This window comes from Eleutherodactylus coqui, chromosome 8 (genome assembly GCF_035609145.1).
Source record: "Eleutherodactylus coqui strain aEleCoq1 chromosome 8, aEleCoq1.hap1, whole genome shotgun sequence".
Classification (NCBI taxonomy): Eukaryota; Metazoa; Chordata; class Amphibia; order Anura; family Eleutherodactylidae; genus Eleutherodactylus; species Eleutherodactylus coqui.
This window is the reverse complement of record NC_089844.1, coordinates 61,537,536-61,555,567: the sequence shown is the minus strand read 5'-3', so window position 1 is coordinate 61,555,567 and position 18,032 is coordinate 61,537,536. Positions and strand designations below refer to the sequence as shown.

The following is an 18,032-nucleotide window of genomic DNA, read 5'->3' as shown; positions in this document are numbered from 1 at the left end:
AACTGCACTTACATCTGGCAGTTTTCGTTACCCCGTCACTCGTCGTCTTTCAGCGTGCTATAACAGCCGGGCGCTTGGAGTGGGGGAGCAGCTGTATGCAGAAGACAAGCGGGGACACTGTAAATGACACAAGGATGATCACTCAAAAGTCTTTTGAGCGATTATTGTTGTTTCTAAATGGGCCTTTAGCCTTAAAGGCATGCTCCATCCCTGCAGTCCATGGCCGCTTCCTTGTGTACCTTACAGCCTTTCAGTATATACACAGAGATCAGTTATTTTCAGTGTATACACATAGAGGTGAGGTAGATTGTCCTCAGTATATACACATAGAGGTGAGATAAATTCTCACTATATACAAAGAGGTGAGGTAGATTCTCCTCAGTATATACACAGAGGTGAGGTATATTCTCCTTAGTATATACACACACAAAGATCAGTTATATGATCCTCAGTATATACACATAAAGGTGAGGTAGATTCTTCTTAGTATATACAAATAGAGGTGAGGTAGATTCTCCTCAGTATATGCACATAGACGTGAGGTAGATTCTCCTCAGTATATACACAGAGGTGAGGTAGATTCCCCTAAGTATATACACAGAGGTGAGGTAAATTATCCTCAGTATATACTCATAGAGGTGAGTTAGATTCTCCTCAGTATATACACATAGAGGTGAGTTATATTTTTCTCAGTATATACACATAGAGGGGAGGTAGATTCTCTTCAATATATACACAAAGAGGTGAGGTAGATTCTCCTCAGTATACAAATCCTTTCCCTAGGTATTATGGCTGCTGAGAAAAGAACTACCTCATGTATCACGGATTTTTACACTAAGAATTGAATATTGAAGTTGAGACCCCTTTACTTTTCCTATTTAGGATCTAAACAAATATCGTGCCAAATTTTCACATTTCTATGACTCCGGGACGTTAGAGAATTAGATTAGGTACATTACATAGGGGGTCACTTTTGCACTTCGCATTGAATAATCGAGTAGTGACCCATTTACTTTTCCCATTTAGGACCTAAAGAATGCTCCTGCCAAATTTCATGTTATACAACACCGGAAAGTTAGAGAATTAGATTAGGTACATTACACAGGGGTGCTAATACATTTGCATGTAGCACTGAATATTCAAGTTGCGACCCATTACTTTTCCAATTTAGAACCAAAACAATGCTGCTGCCAAATTTCATGCTTGTACAACACCAGGAAGTTAGAGAATTAGATTAGGTACATTACATAGGGGTACCAATACTTTTTTATGTAGCATTGACTAATTGAGTTGTGACCCCTTTAATTTTGCTATGTAGGACCTAAAGAATGCTTCAGCCAAATGTCATCTTTGTACGACATCGGGAAGATAGAGAATTAAATTAGGTACATTACACAGGGGTGCCAATACTTTTTGCACATAGCATGAGTTGTGACCCCTTTACTTTTACTATTTAGGACCAAAACAATGCTCCTGCTAAATATCATATTTTTGCGACACCAGAAAGATAGAGAATTAGATTAGGTACATTACACATGGGTGCCAATACTTTTGCCCTCAGCAATGAACAATCGAGTTGTGATCCCTTTACTTTTCCTATTTAGGGCCTAAACTATGCTCCTGCCAAATTTCATGTTTGCACGACACCGGGAAGTTAGAGCATTAGATTAGGTACCTTACACAGGGGTGCCAATACTTTTGCACTCAGCAATGAACAATCGAGTTGTGATCCCTTTACTTTTCCTATTAAGGGCCTTAACTATGCTCCTGCCAAATTTCATGTTTGTATGACACCAGGAAGGTAGAGAATTAGATTAGGTACATTACACAGGGGTGCCAATACTTTTGCACTTCGCATTGAATAATCGAGTTGTGACCCCTTTACTTTTCCCATTTAGGACCTAATCAATGCTGATGCCAAATTTCTAAGCTGAAGACAGAAATCCTTGCGACTTCCTGGAATCACTTCTAAAGCAGGCGTATGGTCCAAACTCAGTTTCACCTCTATTCTGCGGCACTGTATCCTTATCTAGAGCTCCCCGTTTATAGCCAAGCTGCACAATTACAGGGACAGGGACAAAATCCTGGAACTTAACCATATGAAAAAAAACTCTGGGTATTATTGTATCTTGACGCCACTGGAAGCTAGTAGTTTGACAGGGGTTTGATGCAGGAATGCCCGTCACACCCCTAGCTCCAGATTCAGTGATTTCCCAAAAGGTCCTGGAAGCTGCATGTCAAGATACAATGATTAGCTTACAGGGCGCTGTTGCTCCTAATACTGTGCTCCCCCATGCTGCAGGTATGAGCGGTGTCTGTGGCCCAGCGTTGCTCAGCAGCTCTCGCATGTGGGGACTGCCGGGTCTGTCGCCTGCCTTCTTCCACACAGTGTAACGAGGCACACGGACGGTTGCAACGCACAGAGGTCGCAACCGGTGGCAGAAGCGCTCACATGTGGGGACCGCGGGGTGTATCGCCTGCCTTCTTTTCACACAGCTAACCGCCAGGTCTATCGCCTGCCTTGTCCCAGACTGCTTAATGTACCGCATGGACGGTAGAACCACAGACAGGTGCCAAGTGGCGGCTGTCTATGCTGCCTAGGATGAGGAGGCGGAACGCCGAAAGCTGCCTAGCTGCAAGGAGTGGAGGTGTGACGCTAATGCTGCCAGGGAAGAACGCACTGCAGCGGGGAGGCTGGAAGAGGGGTCGGGAGCCGGCACTGGTGATCTATACTTGCCTGCCTTCGGGGATCAGGAGCAGCTGCGGCAAAGGGCGTGGCAAACAACTGTACCATCGGGAACCACACTGCTCGGGATGGGAGCCTTGCACACTCACAGCACCAGCAATCATGTTCAATCAGGGCCTGGAGCCAGGGCAGACTGACGGCAGCAGCGATGAGGTTCAATCAGAGCCTGGAGCCAGAGCAGACTGACGGCAGCAGCGATGAGGTTCAATCAGAGCCTGGAACCGGGATGGGAGGCAGCACATGACAATTATTTTTAGCTGCCAGGACCTGCAGGGGAACCTTCTATGGAGCCAATCAGGTACAGGGGGCGTCAACTCCCTGTCACTCTTGTCTCCACCAGGACTTCCTGGTGGCGTCAAGATACAAGAATACCGAACCCCTGAAGGTTGGAGGGCAAATAATCCAGATTTTTCCGGACTTTTCCTTAGAGGTGCAGCAGAGGAGACAAAAATTCACAGAAGCAAAGAAGGTGCTGCGTTCCAAACAGCTTGCTTGCACCATGTTATACCCTGCTAGGCTGAATGTGATTAAGGACAATCGCTCCTATTTCTTTGAGACTCTTGGGATGTCCTAAACTTACTCAAACAAAATTGAATCGGGTCTTGAGATGATAGAAAAGTTCTTACTGCGGCCGACCTGCTAATGTTTCTACACTGCAATTGTTGAGGGAGGGGTTCCCCCCCCCTTCCACCCACCCCTCTCTCTCCTTCTCTTCCTCCTCCCTTTGTCCTATCTTCCCTCCCCTTTCTCCCCCATTTGCCCCTCCTTGTTAGGTCTTCAGGCCAGCCGCTGCTGATAATATTGTTGAGATGCAACATGGCCTGCGGGCAATACTGCTTTTCCCTGGTGACTTGGAGGGGCTGCAGACTGTCCCTTACTCAGATGGTCCCACCTTGAGACCTGAGGCCGGGAGCTTCCTCTGAGGAACCAGCTTATAAAGTGGGGCTTAGGTGACATCAGGCATGTATAATCTGTGGTGGAATGGCCCCATCCCCCTTACGAAGTTGTGAGTTATGTGATCTAAACCTGTCCTAAATTTGGGGGGATGGCTAGGGGGGGATGGCTAGGGGGGGATGGCTAGGGGGGGATGGGAGGGGGGGGGTTGGTAAGCGTGAGCCGACTCTTATTTGCTGTACTATTTTTTTCTTGGCGCAATTCTTTTCTGGATGCTGTGATCTGTGTGAATAAGGTCCAACTCTACAGTAATGGTTAGTATTTATCTCAAGCTGGTGTCTTGGAATGTCAGGTGGCTGAATTCTAAATTTAAAAGAGCACTAGTCTTCAATTTCCTCAAAATTCACTCCCCCCATATAAAACTGTTCCAGGAGACCCATCTCCAGGGCTCGAAAATACTGGCGCTTAAGCAGGCTGCTATAGGTTCTGCGTACCACACTACTTATTCTAATTATGCTCGTGGGGTCAGTATCTTGGGGGCTGTGTTGGCCCAATTAGTTTTTTGGGAAGTCCATATCGACCCTGGGGGGATGTTACTTGATCCTTCAGGGCACCTTTCATGTCAGTCTCCTCACAGTAATTAATGTTTATCTACCGCCGCCTGCTAATATTGAGATTCTCCATGAGGTGATGGCGCGGGTGGTTCTCCTCGAGTCAGCCCCAATAGTAGTTGTGGGGGATTTTAACCTGATCTTGGATTTTGTTTACGACTTGCATGGGTCCAGGTGGTAAATTCATAGAATGTAAATTTTGTTATCCTAATGTACAAGCTGACATATATGGCATGGGGATGCCCAGAGAAATTTGACAAGATCTGGGGTGGCTGGGTGAATTGTCCTGCAACAGCAATGAGAGCGCCGGACTAGGTAATAAAGGGAAAATAAGTTGAGGAACACCCGCTTGACCTGTCTTTTAGGCTACATCTATCCTTTAAGAGTCGCGCTGGGGGGGCTTGGTGGTTGTGGGTGTTCTTATTGTTTATCTTTTTTCTCCTTATTCCTTGTTGTATTTGTTTTTTGGACTTGATGGTTTTCCTGTTTTTGTATTTATGCAATGTGCTGTATTACTATGATGGGCACCTGCAGTGCCAGCTGCCTCTGTCTATTTGTTATTTGTTTTGGCTAAATAAAAAACTGCTTTATAGAATGGTAGAGTTGGAAGGGACCTCCAGGGTCATCGGGTCCAACCCCCTGCTCAGTGCAGGATCACTAAATCATCCCAGACAGATATTTGTCCAGCCTTAGTTTGAACACTTCCATTGAAGGAGAACTCACCACTTCCTCCCATGGTAACCTGTTCCACTCATTGATCACCCTCACTGTCAGACAGTTTTTTCTAATATCTAATCTATGTCTCCTCCCTTTCAGTTTCATCCCATTGCTTCTAGTCTTTCCTTGTGTAAATGAGAATAGGGCTGATCCCTCTGCACTGTGGCAGCCCTTCAGATATTTGTAGACAGCTATTAAGAAGCCTTCACCTCTTCTGTTGCACCAGCACCGGGTCCCCACTTATTATATTAGTGAGCCAGTAATGACATCACGACACCAAGGACATTTGACTGCATACAGTCAATTAACAGCTTGCTTTGAGCGGCGAATAGCTGCAGCGGTCACATGTCCCTGTGTCAGGATATGATCATCTTGCAGCTGAAAGGGAGGACTAGCTGGGGAGGAGAGAATAGTTTCTTATATGCTATTCCACCACTCTAAGCAGCTTTGAAAATATTTCCCTCTACCGATAGACCCTTTAATTGTAAGGTAGGACTGTACCGAGAGACAGATGCTTGTTGTAGCAACTCTCTACTTTAGCTATTAAATGAACCAATGACCTCTTATATTAACCTAGTATTCTCAAATAGTGTATTTAGTTAGAGTAAACAAATTATCTCCTCCCCTAGCCTGGTCCCTTTTGTGCATTCACAGCCTTTGCACTGAGCTGTTACAGAAGGCTGTATGACAGTGCAAGGTGATGGTGGAGGGCTACTATTACAGAGGGCTGTAACTCACTCTGGGGGAATTTTCAGCTCTTTTCAGCAGAGAGGGGGAACAACCAGTAGCCAATCAGAGCTGGGAATAAAGTTGAATATAGGAGAACCTGTAAACCAAGTATGAGGATTTCCAAATGCTTGAGAATGAAAACTCAATCCAAATGACAGATAAAGTTCATAATTTTTATCTGCAGGGACTTCGCAAGATATGTGTGTATTGATTATTCATGCACAAAGGTTTCCATAGCTTTTAAGCTACAAAAATGACATACACATGAAATTTAGCACAGAGCAAATATTTATTTTTCAAACTCTTAACTGAAATAGTTGGATTGCAACCTCCAAGACATACAATATATGGTTCCTGATCCATATAATACTGGAAAAAGCATTTCCATTTGCAGATATCAATTATCTACAGTTTTGCTCTCCCTTTAAAAGAATATCCAAACTTATTGCTCTAGCTTTCCTATACGGGCTTTTGCTAACATCAGCAACATAAATAGGTTTTCTTAATGTCCCAGTATATGACACTCGGCAGAGGAACTGGTATACAAATGTATCCAGAGAGCAGAGTAACCCAATGACTCCTCAGGTTACACTCCTCTATGTTCCTTTGGGGTTCTGCCACCATAAACGTCAATGTCATACTGACAAGAATCAAGAGGCGCGTTCTTATCTTTTAATGAATATAGTCGCTGCTCACCCATTTCTGTGTCAAGATTTACACCGCAGTCCCATACTATGTGGATATGTTATCAATGCTTATAATGGGAGCCCCCTTTAAATTTTTAGATCACACAGGCATGCACTTTTCAATAAATTAAAGTGGTCTAAAAGGTGGAAAATCTTTTAATGTTTTCAGTGTTTCTATGGATCACAATGTCCTGGTATCCTGTATGTTTACAGACAAGTTTAACTTACTTAAAGAAGCACAGAAACATATCACCTGGTTATTGACAAGAACAGTGAACTAGCAAGCTCATCCAAATTCCGAACACCCAACTTATCTTGTATAGATCATGAGTATCTGCAGAGCTGGGAATGCAGCTCTGGATGAGAATCCATAAAACATGCTAAGCTAACATTTTTCAGCATTCCCTTCTGATTCAGAGTCTGTACAGGACTTCTCTGATGATTAGCAAACTGGAAATTATAGTCTTGTACAAAAAACAAAGCATTTTAGGTGGCCAGTTACAATGTTAAAGGGGCTGTCTTGTTAACAAAACCTCCTGTATGAAAAGAGCTATTCCTATCCCTCCGTAGCCGCTGGGATCAAACGCTGTAGTCCAGTTATGTTACAGGAAGTCGGATGAGTGCTGCAGCAGAGCTGCTCATTCTCCTAGCATCAGTGTCAAGATAGTGACTCTGTAGCCTCACTTATTGGCTGCAGCGGCCCCCGATTTCCAGTGACAGCATATGTCCCAACAGTCACTGGGACCACAGTGGAGTGCAGAGCTGGATCCTGGCGGCCAAGGATGGGTAACTATATCTCAGTTTATTATTTTCATACTGGGGTCTTATTGATAAAAAGTTTTCCGGTAACTGGATAACCCCTTTAAAGCGATTGTCACTACTTGTTAGAAGGGTCCCTTGATACTAAGCACTTACAAAAAGAGTACCCCTACTGCGTCCTCCAGTGATCCGCTGTAATCTATGGTGAAACCTAGCAGCAAGTGTTCAATTTCGCTGCACCGCCATCACAGGGCAAGTTAAACATTACTTAGATCCCAATCAAATGAATGCGTTGTCTGTGTAATTCAGGACAGACAGATTCTCCAGAAAGAGAGGGATGCTCTTATGGATGATCTTCAACTATTGGCCAGTGCAGATAAAGGTTATTAACGCAATGGTTATCTGCAGGGGTTTTGGAGCTTACTAGGTTATCCTGTGCAAAAAATTGCAATGTAGTGAAAGCAGAAATTTCATAAAGTCATATAAACATGACAAATTTAGCAGTCTCTACTTTGGGCATCAATATGCCCGGAAAGACACCATTTCAGAACTATAATAAAGTTTACAAGAGCAAATGCTGTACCTGCATATCATCAGTGTTATTTTATTTAATCAATCCTTTAAAGGGAACCTATCAGCTCCTATAAGCACCATGAACTAAGTTATGGTGTTTATAGGATAGGTCCGCCGAGTCTGGGGCGTAGTTTTTATGCTTATGAGGCTTCCTGTTCCCACGCTGTGACCCTGGGATGTTGACACATGGTCAGTCAGTATGACTCTTTTCATTCAGTCCGTGCGCACACCACTGTTTTCTATCGGAGTGCATTCGCGTGGACTGAATGATTATAGTCAAACTGACTGACTGAGTGCCCACTTCCCAGGCTGACAGGGCAGAAACGAGGAGCACGGTAAGTAGAAAAACTTTTCTCCCGACCGCAGTGGGACCTATCCTATAAGCATCATAACTTAGTTTATAGTGCCTATAGCATGTGAGAGGTTCCCTTTAAAGGGGTTGTGCCAAGTTTAAAATTATCCACAGAGTATAGGATAAGTGTGGTCGGTGGGGGTCCAACGCTGGAACCCCATAGATCGCAAGACCAAAGGTTCCATGTACCACCAAATTTATGGGCCAGTGGTTAAGCATGTGCAGTACTACTCCAGTCTGTGCGACTGATGAAGATAGAGTACAGCGCTCCACAATCTCCAGCAGTCCCATAGAGATGAATGGAGTGGAAATGCACATGCTTATCCACTATTCCATTCATTAAGGGACCCACAGGAACCCAATTCTCATGATCAGTGGGAGTCCCAGGGGTCGGACCATCACTGATCACATTCACCCTGACCTGTGTATAGGTGATAAGTTTTAAACTTGAGACAACTCCTTTAAAGAGAAACTACTGTTTATCAGAGGGCCTCTCTTTCATTTGCATGTAATTTCTCAGGCTCTCCTTGGAATGCAGAATAGCGTTTACATGATCACAATTTGACAAAGCCAGGACATTGCGACAAGTTATTCCTGCGGCAGGGTAGGAGGAACGGCAGAACAGATAAAGGCACATTAAGGAGATTCTTGTAGGTAAATTATAAAAACTAAATGTATCTGCTACTCTGTAAAAGAGAACTCATTTCACATGACTCTGTGACCCAGCGCTGCGATGCAAACTCCAACATTGCATGAGCATTAACAAGCCCTTAAAATTGTATCCATTAAAAGATTGCATTTTACCAGGATCATTCCCTCATTTTTAAGAGCAGCTTATTCTCCCCGGCAATCAGTGGGAATGTAAACCTTAACTGTGTAAGCCCACAATGAAAGGAATCATCACAAGTAGCTATAGTAAATGTGAGCTGATGAATACAGCAATGTGCTTTTCTTTTAACTCTAGAGCAGCAACAGGACAAGAACCGTTACAAGTGATTTAAGGAGATGATAAGAAAAAAAAAGTGAAGGCACATCCATAGAGAGTCCCTGACAGTTTGCAGAAGAGGTCAATGACAAGCACTGCTACATAGCAATTCGAGATGCTGCAGAACCCGATTAGGACCTCCAGGGGAAGAGACAGACCTAGATACCACAAATCACACTGCCTTCCAGAGACAGTTAATGCTTATCCCTGAGAAAAATGGAAACCACATCATCCCAGACTGTATGCTCCAACTTCTGGAGCAAGTATTTGTTATCTGAATACTCCCACTCGGATGGATAGAGAGGTCTCCGTCTTCCGCACACCGGGACGAACTCTTTCACTGCAAAGCGCGGAACTGTGCCAGAGAAAGGGAACAGAATAGAAGAGATTGAAGCAATTAATTATGAAATTAAAAGATGACCTACTGATATAAAACAAGATTGTATCATAGAATTAGGGGCCAATTATATACAGCGTGATCATAACTGCACACTGATGAGGGGCAAAAACCCCGAAATAGCTGTCTGTGTATGGATTCTTGCTTGGCTCTCAATTCTCAGTCATTGTTACAAGGCTTGTATAAAGAGTCTAACATTGACTTGCAGGAATGCTGTCTTCCAATAGGTGGCGCTGCAGAGATATTGTTCCTCCTCCCTTATTTGCATAATTAAAATATCACTATTCAGTGATGTATAGATAGACAACTATTGGGCGTAATTAAACTAAACTTGGTAATACTACTATTCAGGACATGCAGAAGTGATCCATGTGAAAAACAAAATTGTCACAAATCTCACCACCAGAAACAGGATTTTCAGCACCGTTAACTGGGCCATGTCTAACTGTCTTGCAACAACAGCTGTAGAAACATTTTTAGTTTGTTGAGATTCTTTTCACATGGATCACTTCTGCGTGTCCTGGATAGTATTATTACCAGGTTTGGTTTAATTATGCTTAGTAGAGGTCTCTCTTGACATCTCTTAACCCCTTAATGACACAGCCCCTTTTTGTCCCATTTCTGTTCTTTCCTCCCCACTTTAAAAAAATCGTAACTCCTTTATTTATCCATCGACGTCGCTGTATGGAGTCTTGTTTATTGCGGGACGAGTTGTATTTTTCAATGGTGCTATTTAACGTACCATATAATGTACTGAAAAGCTTTTAAAAAAGTGAAGTAAAATAAAAAAACAAAACATTCCGCCATCTTTCAGTGAGTCTTGTTTCTACTTTAACCCCTTAACGACCGGGCCATAGTGTTTTTACGTCCTGCGGCTGCAGGACGTGTATGGAGGGAGGTAGCGCCGCTATCTCCCTCCATACAGCGCGGGCATCAGCTGTTTATTACAGCTGACACCCGCGGGCAATAGCCGCGCTCGGCCGATCGCGGCTATTAACCCTTTAAATGCCGCTGTCAATTCTGACAGCGGCATTTAAATCCCCCGAACGCTGTTTGGGGGTCCCGCACGGCCCCCCCGCGGTGAGATCGGGGGATCCGTGCAGGTGTCATGGCAGCCGGGGGCCTAATGAAAGGCAGTCTGCTAAGGCAGCCCTGGGGCCAATCAAGCCATCCACACAGGGTGGCTTCATAGACTGCCTGTAAAAAAACAGTATGACGTAATGCTATAGCGATCAAAGCATCGCATGTTAAAGTCCCTCAGGGGGACTTCAAAGTAAAGTTAAAAAAAAGATCAATAAAGTTTTTTAAATTGTAAAAAAAAAAAAAAAAAAAAAAGTTATAAAAGTAAATCACCCCCCTTTTGCCATATCTATTAGTAAAAAATCTAAAATCATAAAATAAAAATATGTATTTGATATCGCCGCATCCGTAAAAGTCCGATCTATCAAAGTAGTGCATTATTTTTTCTGCACGGTGAACGTCGTCCGGAAAAAAAAAAAAAGAACGCCAGAAATGCATTTTTTTAGTTACCCTGTCTCCCAGAAAAAACGCAATAAAAAGCGATCAAAAAGTCGTATGTATTCCAAATTGATACTATCAGAAACTTCAGGACATCCCGCAAAAAATGAGCCCTTGCTCAACTACGTCGACGGAAAAATAAAAAAAGTTATCGTGCGCACAAAATGACCGCAGAAAATATTTGAAAAAAATTTAATATATCTTAAAAAAAAAAAATACAAGTACTACAGCAAAAACAATACTATATAAGTTTGGGATCGTAGTAATCGTACTGACCCATAGAATAAAAATATCAGGTCGTTTTTGTTGCAGTTTGTGCGTCGTAGAAACAGGACGCACCGAAAGATGGTGGAATGTCGTTTTTTTTTTCCATTTCTCTCCGCTAAGAATTTTGAAAAAATTTTTCAGTACATTATATGGTACAATAAATAGTGCCATTGAAAAATACAACTCGTCCCGCAAAAAACAAGCCCTCATACAGCGACGTCGATGGATAAATAAAGGAGCTACGATTTTTTAAAAGGGAGTAGGAAAAAACAAAAATGGAAAAAAGCAAAAAAGCCTGCTCACTAAGGGGTTAACAAAAATAACTGGGTCAGTATGATTGCTACCATACCAAACTTGTATCGTTTTTCTTTTTTTTTACTGTACTACTTTTTTTTTTCAAAGACACTTAATTTTTGTAAGTTATTTTCTGCCGCCATCTTCTGCACGCAATAACTTTTTAATTTTTCCGTCGACAGTTGCGCGAGGGATCATTTTTGCAGGATGTCCTGTAGTTTCAGATAGTACCTTCAGAATACATATGACTTTTTGATCACTTTTTATTGCATTTTTTTCTGTGAGACGGGGTAACTGAAAAAGTGCATTTCTGGCGTTCTTTCTTTATTTTTTTTTCGGACGATGTTCACCGTGCGGGGTAAATAATGCACTACTTTGATAGTTTGGACTTTTACGGACGCGGCGATACCAAATATGTTTTTTTACATAATTATTTAGATTTTTAAATAATAGATATGACAAAAGGGGGGTAAGTTAAACTTTTATTACTTTTTTTTTTTAATAATTAATAAGACTTTATTGATCTCACTTTCACTTTCTTTTAAGCCCCCCTGGGGGGACTATAACATGCAATGCTTTGATCGCTCCTGCACTATGACGTAATGCTACCCATGGGGATGGCTTAATCAGCAGTCTCCTAAGGCAGCCCTGGGGCCTTTCAGAAGGCCCCCGACTGCCATGACACCTGCATAGCTCCCCCAATCTCACCGCGGGGGGAGGGGGGGTTATGGGACCCCCAAACATCGTTCAGGGGATTTAAATGCCACTGTCATAATTAACAGTGGCACTTAAACGGTTAATAGTCGCGAACGACCGATTGCGGCTATTGCCCGCGGGTGCAAGCTAAATTAAACAGCTGACGCCCGCGCTGTATGGAGAGAGGTCGCCTCTCTTCATACATACCCCGACGCTCCAGGACGTACATTTACGTCCTGGAGCAAGAAGAGGTTAATAGGGATACATTAATTATAATAGCCCTGTATTTCGGTCAAAACAGGATAAATGCATTGCTCAAGCATCAGCCTTCCTATAATGTTCCAGGCTTGTTTGTTGACAAAGTAGCTGGATAAAGAAGTTATAGAGCTATGCTGTGATTTTCTAGAGGCAAGTTTGGAGTTAAAATGTTGATGGATGGCCCGGCAGTCTTTACTGAAAATATCAAGTGCCAAAGTCAGCTATATCTGTACATGTAGCCTTTTATCCTATAATTTATGCAACGCCACAGAAAATTTAATAGGGGAAGATTTACTATTGGCCTACTGTCTGAGAACTGTACCAGTCACTCTCCCAGTGCATTGTGGGTTATATTGAGCCACAGGGCACAAGTCATGTTAAGCAATATAGCGCAGTAGTTTAACAGTGCCAAGTTGTCATTGTTTCCTCAACACTTTCCTAATTAGATGAGTGGAGGAAAAACTTCAGAAATGACTCACATGCTCCACCCACTTTCCAAAACACATAGGGGCCGTATGGCTGAGGTTAGTTGTAAACACCATATTTTTCAATCTGTTTATGTCAGAAAACTCGCAGAAATACATTGATAAAACTGCCTATTTGTGACTCCTGTGACACTTTAGACCTGTTAACTCTGCCTGCATGTATACACATTGCAAAAGAGAAATGATAGGAGATGAAAAATAGCATTATTTTAGTCATATGGCAACCTATGTGATCTAACAAATAATTTTTTTTATATATGGCATCCTGGGACTTGGTGAACATTTTGGATTACTAGATCCTTTTAAAGGTCCCATTCAAATAGATACAAATGTGACTCTTACCCCTTCTTTTTGCCTTCTGCAATCTGTCTTTGCTTTTCCTTAGCAATAAAATCAGCTTCTGATCTGAAGTCCAGTCTGTCATCTAAAAAAAGGTTCTGCCAAAAACATTAAAACACTAAGTCAATACTTAGAAACTTTTCCGCAATATTATAGATAGCTTGATCATACATAGATACAACTCACCTTGACCCCAATAATGTCTCCATCCTTTAAATAATAGGGAGCCCCCTGCAGGCTATCTGCTTTCTTTTTCTTCTTTTTCTTGGAGACTTGCTGAGTCTGTGGATTAAAACATCTTAGATATGTAAATGTGATTTATTTCATCCAAACTGATTTGTCTTTAGCGTGCATAAATCCAATGAGAAGGAAAATCACGTTATTGAAATAAACAGTCATTGGCTATGCTGTAGTTTAACCCCTTAAGGACACGGCCCTTTCTTTTTTTCCAGTTTCAGTTTTTACTCCCCCCTTAAAAAAAAAAAAAAAAAAAAAAATCATAACTCTTATTTATCCATTGACATCGCTGTATGAGGGCTTGTGTTTTGCGGGACGAGTTTTATTTTTCAATGGTACTATATAATGTCCCATATAATGTACTGAAAAACCTTTAAAAAATTGTAAGTGGAGTAAAAATAAAAGAATAGAATTCCGCCATCTTTGGTTGCGTCTTATTTCTACGGCGCACAAACTGCAACGAAAATGGCATGATAACTTTATTCTATGGGTCAGTGCGATTACTAGGATACCAAACTTATACAGTTTTTTTTTTTTGCTGTACTACTTTTATTTTTTTCAAAGATATGTAATTTCTTTAAATTATTTTCTGCCGCCATCTTCTAACCGTAATGATGTTTTTATTTTTCCGTTGATATAGTTGTGTGAGGGTTTATTTTTTGAGGGACGTCCTGTAGTTTTTATTGGTACCATTTTTGAATAAATACTACTTTTTGATCGCATTTTATTACATTTTTTCTTGGAGATAGGGTGACCTAAAAAGCACATTTCTGGCGTTTTTTTTTTTTTTATTGTGATGACGTTCATCATGCAGTGTAAATAATGCGTTATTTGATGGATCAGACTTTTACGAATGCAGCGATACCAAATATGTATTTTTGTTTTATTAATTTTTTTTTTTTATAAATCTGGCAAGCGCGGAAGGGGGTGTGTGTTAAACTTTTATTACTTTCTTTTAAATAATTAGTAAAACTTTATTAGTCCCCAGATGGGACAAAAACTTGCGATACCTTGATCGCTCTATTGCATTACATCATACTGCGATCGGGCAGGCATTCTATCGAGCCACCCCACGGGTGCCATTACACCCGCACGGGCTCCCTGTGATCTCATTGCTGGGGGCTAAACGGGACCCCGGAACGCATATATCTATATTACACTCAAGTTCGGCACTAACAATCAATCAGATTGAATCAGGGAACCCAAACAACCAATCAGGTTGAATCCGAAAACCCAAACAACCAATCAGCTTGCTGAAATTGTGAATCAGAACCAATGAGGTTGCTGGAATTGCTCCATAGTGCCAAACTTGAGTGTAATATAGATATATGCTCCCGGAAAATCGGCCAAGGGATTTAAATGCCGCTGTCAGAATTGACAGAGGTATTTAAAGGGTTAACAACTCCTATGAGCCGCAAAGCTTATCGGAGCTGTTGTGGGTGAATGTCAACTGTAAGAAACAGCCAGCACCTGCGTTGTATGAAGGGAGATTGCCCCGCGATCTCTCTTCATACATACTTCGACGCTGAAGGATGTAACTGTATGTCCTATAGTGTTAGGAGTTTAAACAAGTTAGCTGAGTGGCCAAATTCTGTGAATGTCAGGATGTAGTAGAAATAACTTGAGCACTAGTCTCCATTGTATAAATTCTTTATCTCATCATAAGCCCATACTTTCGCATATACTCACCCAGCTGGATATTGGAAGCCATTCATGTTTATCTGGAAAATACTTTGCAATCTCAACTTTGTCTACAGGCAAAGAGCAGTGGTTGGCAATCTTCTGACGCAGAGCAGATGCTGTGCATCCATGAGAGATATTCCAAGCAATATCTACAGACGGAAAATATCGACACTCTCCGGGGACAGAAAGTTGAACCCGCAGAAGCATATCATGAGGTCTAAATGATCAAGAAGGAAATCTGAGAATTTGCTGCATCCTCGTAATATAAATTTCAGACTACATTTCTGTCATGGTTATAATATTTAGCACAATACTCACCCCAGAATGTCCTCCATCTGTAGCGGCTCCACACACAGGGTTGTGTTTGTACCCAATTTGTAGTCACTGCAATAAATAGAGCAAATATTACTGTGGTCAAGACTTAAAGGACTATTTTGATCTCAAGCATATGCCCTTATAATGTCTGATAGATGCAAGATCCATAGGTGGGAACCACATCAATGACCGATGATAAATGGTCCCACGATCCTCATCCTGCCTTTTGGAGGTGGCTGCCATCTCGGATTGTGAGGGTATATATATATATATATATATTGCCATATGTGTTTTTTATGCTTTTATACCTATATGCAAGTTTTATTCAATTCCAAATGAGAAAAAACTTAAATGTCGCCTTACATCAGATATCCCAAGGATTTGCAAGAAGATGTTCTAGAAATTCAGAGAAGATACCGAACCAGACGCAAGGACGCATGTACTTGGCTGTTTTCCCAGAAGCCCATATCAAGATGTTCAACCATGTACATAATTTTCACTGTCTCAGTCCGCAAATCCGGACTGCCCATATATGGTTATGAGCCCATCACCCCCTAGTGGTGAGAGGGCAGAGGGTATAAGATCTCATGTAATCTGTAATAAAGTGCGCAGTTTTTTCTCCCGTGTGAGGAGCTAGACCAGACTCCTGTGTGTGGTGTCTCTTCTTACGGCCGGCAACGGGGCAAGTGGGGTGGGCCCGATTGGTGTTGCACTTAGAATTTTAACCTTCATAGGATCATGTCATTCTGTTCTACATGAGTTATGGAAACAACAGATATTCTTGCCTGGCCATTTCCATAACTTCCATAGAACACACATTCGGCTACCTGTCCATTCCTTCTCTTGGATGCATGCAGAAGCTACTTTATCATGCAGGACAGGAGTCAAAGAAACCCTGTTTTCGACATCAGTGCAGGTTCCAGGGGCAAGACCCACACGTAACAGACATTTATAGCATATCTTGTGGATATGCTAAAATTGTTAGATATGTGAATACCTTTGAAATGGACATTGATAAATATTGCAGAATTTCTTTTTGTTTAAAATTCTTAGAGCCCTTTTACACACGATCATTGCTCAAAAGCCATCTTTCGAGTGATAATTGTATGTAAATGTGTGCCCATCATGCACTTTTCATCACTGACTTCAGGTCATCATGAAATCCTTGTCCCTGATAAGAGGGATGGCACACTGTGATCTCCACGGACAGCGCTGATAACATTCCTTAACAGCTGTTAACAGCTGCTGTCCTGCTGCAGAACAGTAGTGAAGTATTTAGAGAACAGACCAACCGCTGTTCTCTAAATACATGCAAATGAAGTACTAAAGGGCTGATTAGCCCATTAGTACCTATGCAAAATGATTGCCCAAAACTGTCACTTTCTGACAAATTTTGAGCAATCATCTGTGTCTGTAAATGCACCTTTAGAGTTTCTTCCTTTTTCTTGACTCTGTACTGTGTAAATAATTATTTGGTCTGCACCATTTCAAATCAGACCAATCTGCGGCAGCAGGAATTTTACCAAATGCTTATTCTGCAAATGGTGACCAAGTAAGCTAGTAGAAAGAAGAAGGATTCCCAGTTTTCTGTATTAAATATCCTAAAATGGATGTCTCATCAGAGACAACCCTTCTTGGATTGGAATTTGGCCAATCAGTCAGACAGGAAATGTAGTATTCCATAGGTAAATGGCTACCAATCAAAAGAATAACGATCAGTGTAGTACATAGATGACTCTGGTCCATCTACTATAGAGCAACGTTCTGTTTTGGCTCATAGTGGTGGATCTTGGAGGGAGGCTCACCTCTCCTCATATAGCATCTAAACATGGATTGTCTTTATAAGACGACCCTATTAAGAAGCTTGCAGATTGACTACCAGGTTTGTTTTATGCGTTTTCATCTCATTCACTTATGTATACTGTCCACTTAACATGAAGATCCTCTTGAAATGACACTAGCTATAGTATCGGCAACCGCCATAATACATAATACCCACTCAGTTATCATATTTCGATATTACATAGTGAACTCAATAGACACTGTTTAATACCTGTGACCCACCCTCCTATGACATGCATATGCCCTAATAAGTCACCTGATTTGCACGTGATTTAACCGCAGCAATTTTCCCAAATGTTTGTTGTCTAAGGTCCAGATGCGAAGATACTCAGGAGAGGGAATCCCAAGGGCGTCAAAGACTGTTAATGTCATGATCTGAAAAAGAAATAATAAACACAGATAAAGATCTGCACATCAAAGCAGACAATACTAAGAAAACATGGAAGACATACCAAGCTTTGTTATTGCAACAAAACACCAAGCAGGGGCTAATTACAGAAATGTAGATACCTGCAATTTAAGGTCTTGTAGTGAAGCATCTTTGGATATCTCTATGTGGCACACGAAGCAAAGGCCAGACTCCACATCTTCCTGCAGAGAATGATCTGTGAAAGAGAAAGATATACGGGGATTTGTAAATGAATAATTA

General features: G+C 41.7%; 1 protein-coding gene across 1 annotated transcript in view; it reads right to left on the bottom strand.

Annotated features, from left to right (window-relative positions):
- Positions 1 to 5,976: 5,976 nt before the first annotated feature.
- USP40 (ubiquitin specific peptidase 40) overlaps positions 5,977 to 18,032 on the bottom strand; it is a 62,354-nt gene continuing 50,298 nt past the window's right edge. Inside the window, exons 26-32 of the mRNA XM_066575709.1 lie at positions 17,894 to 17,988; positions 17,640 to 17,758; positions 15,545 to 15,610; positions 15,233 to 15,443; positions 13,493 to 13,588; positions 13,310 to 13,404; positions 5,977 to 9,407 (exon numbers count right to left, since the gene is read on the bottom strand). Coding sequence (XP_066431806.1) covers positions 9,323 to 9,407; positions 13,310 to 13,404; positions 13,493 to 13,588; positions 15,233 to 15,443; positions 15,545 to 15,610; positions 17,640 to 17,758; positions 17,894 to 17,988 — 767 coding nt within the window. The 3' untranslated portion in view covers positions 5,977 to 9,322. The remainder of the gene's footprint in view (positions 9,408 to 13,309; positions 13,405 to 13,492; positions 13,589 to 15,232; positions 15,444 to 15,544; positions 15,611 to 17,639; positions 17,759 to 17,893; positions 17,989 to 18,032) is intronic.